The sequence below is a fragment of the Molossus molossus genome, unplaced genomic scaffold (assembly GCF_014108415.1).
Source record: "Molossus molossus isolate mMolMol1 unplaced genomic scaffold, mMolMol1.p scaffold_m16_p_11, whole genome shotgun sequence".
Lineage (NCBI taxonomy): Eukaryota > Metazoa > Chordata > Mammalia > Chiroptera > Molossidae > Molossus > Molossus molossus.
Genome location: NW_023425346.1, coordinates 106,033,800 through 106,034,922, shown reverse-complemented (window position 1 = coordinate 106,034,922; position 1,123 = coordinate 106,033,800). Strand labels below are relative to the sequence as shown.

The following is a 1,123-nucleotide window of genomic DNA, read 5'->3' as shown; positions in this document are numbered from 1 at the left end:
ACTGACACCGTGCATGGAAGCTGGTGAAAAGCCCCAGCGTGCCCCCCTGGGACATGGGACCTTCCCAACCGACCCCCAACTGTTGCTAGGAGGAAAAGTGCTCCCCATTACGCCGCCCGGGCCAGCCCAGCCTCCTGGAGGAGTGACTGGCGGCCGAGCCATCTGCCCCCCGCGGCGGAGGGCGCCCATCGCACGCGCAGCACCTACCCTGGCGCGCCGGTCCGGACGTGGGTGGCGCGGCGCTAGTGGGAGGCGGACATGGACCACGCTCCCTCCATGCGCCACACGGAGAAGGCGTAGCTGAGGCGCTCGTGGGCCACGTAGCTGCAGCTGGTCATCTTATTGTCCATCTCGTCGCTCTGCAGGACCTGGTAGAGGAAGTCTATGTACCTGGCGGCCAGCTTCAGCGTCTGGATCTTGCTGAGCTTGTCCGAGGGCAGCGTGGGGATGATCTTGCGAAGCGCGGCGAAGGCCTCGTTGAGCGACTGGGTGCGCTGGCGCTCGCGCACGTTGGCCAGGATGCGCTGGCTCTGCAGCTCCTCGAAGGACTGCGCGCTCGGGCTGCCCTTCTTGCCGCGCTTGCCGGGGGTCGGGCTGCCATCTTCGCTCGACTTCTTGCTGTAGCGCCGCTTCCGGCCGAAGCGCTTGGGCTGTCGCTCGAGCTCCTCCTCGCTGGTGCCCAGGCTGTCCACGGGGGACACGGGCGAGCTGGAGCCCTCCTCCATGGCGCCCGCCCGGCGCGCGTGGGGCTGGGGGCGCCGGGCGCCGAGCGTGCGCTCTCGAGGTTGCTCCAGAGGCTCTGATTTCAAGGCCGGCTTGTGCAAAACCGAGGTCTCCGGGAGAGGAAGTTATTCTAACTTTTTTGGAAACTCTAGCCGGGCTGGGTTGCTAAATACTTGTCAGGAGCGAGGGCGACGCGCTGATTGGCCGCCGCGGCCGGGGGCTGGACAAGTCCTCGGGCCTTCGCCGACCGCCCCCGCCCCCCGGCGCGGCACTTTCAGTTTTGCCTCCCCCTTCGGCCCTGACCGCGGTGGGCACCCCGGAGGCCCGGCCTTCGCGCGCCTCCCGCACCTCCACCCCGGGCTCTGGCCACCCTCCTGCTGCCCCGCGCCCTGCGCCCCGC

General features: G+C 69.0%; 1 protein-coding gene across 1 annotated transcript; it reads right to left on the bottom strand.

Moving 5' to 3' along the window:
* Window positions 1-242: 242 nt before the first annotated feature.
* TWIST2 (twist family bHLH transcription factor 2) lies at window positions 243-725 on the bottom strand. Its single transcript, XM_036255044.1, has one exon. It carries the CDS (start codon window positions 723-725, stop codon window positions 243-245), a length of 483 nt encoding a protein of 160 aa, XP_036110937.1.
* Between the last annotated feature and the right edge of the window lie 398 nt (window positions 726-1,123).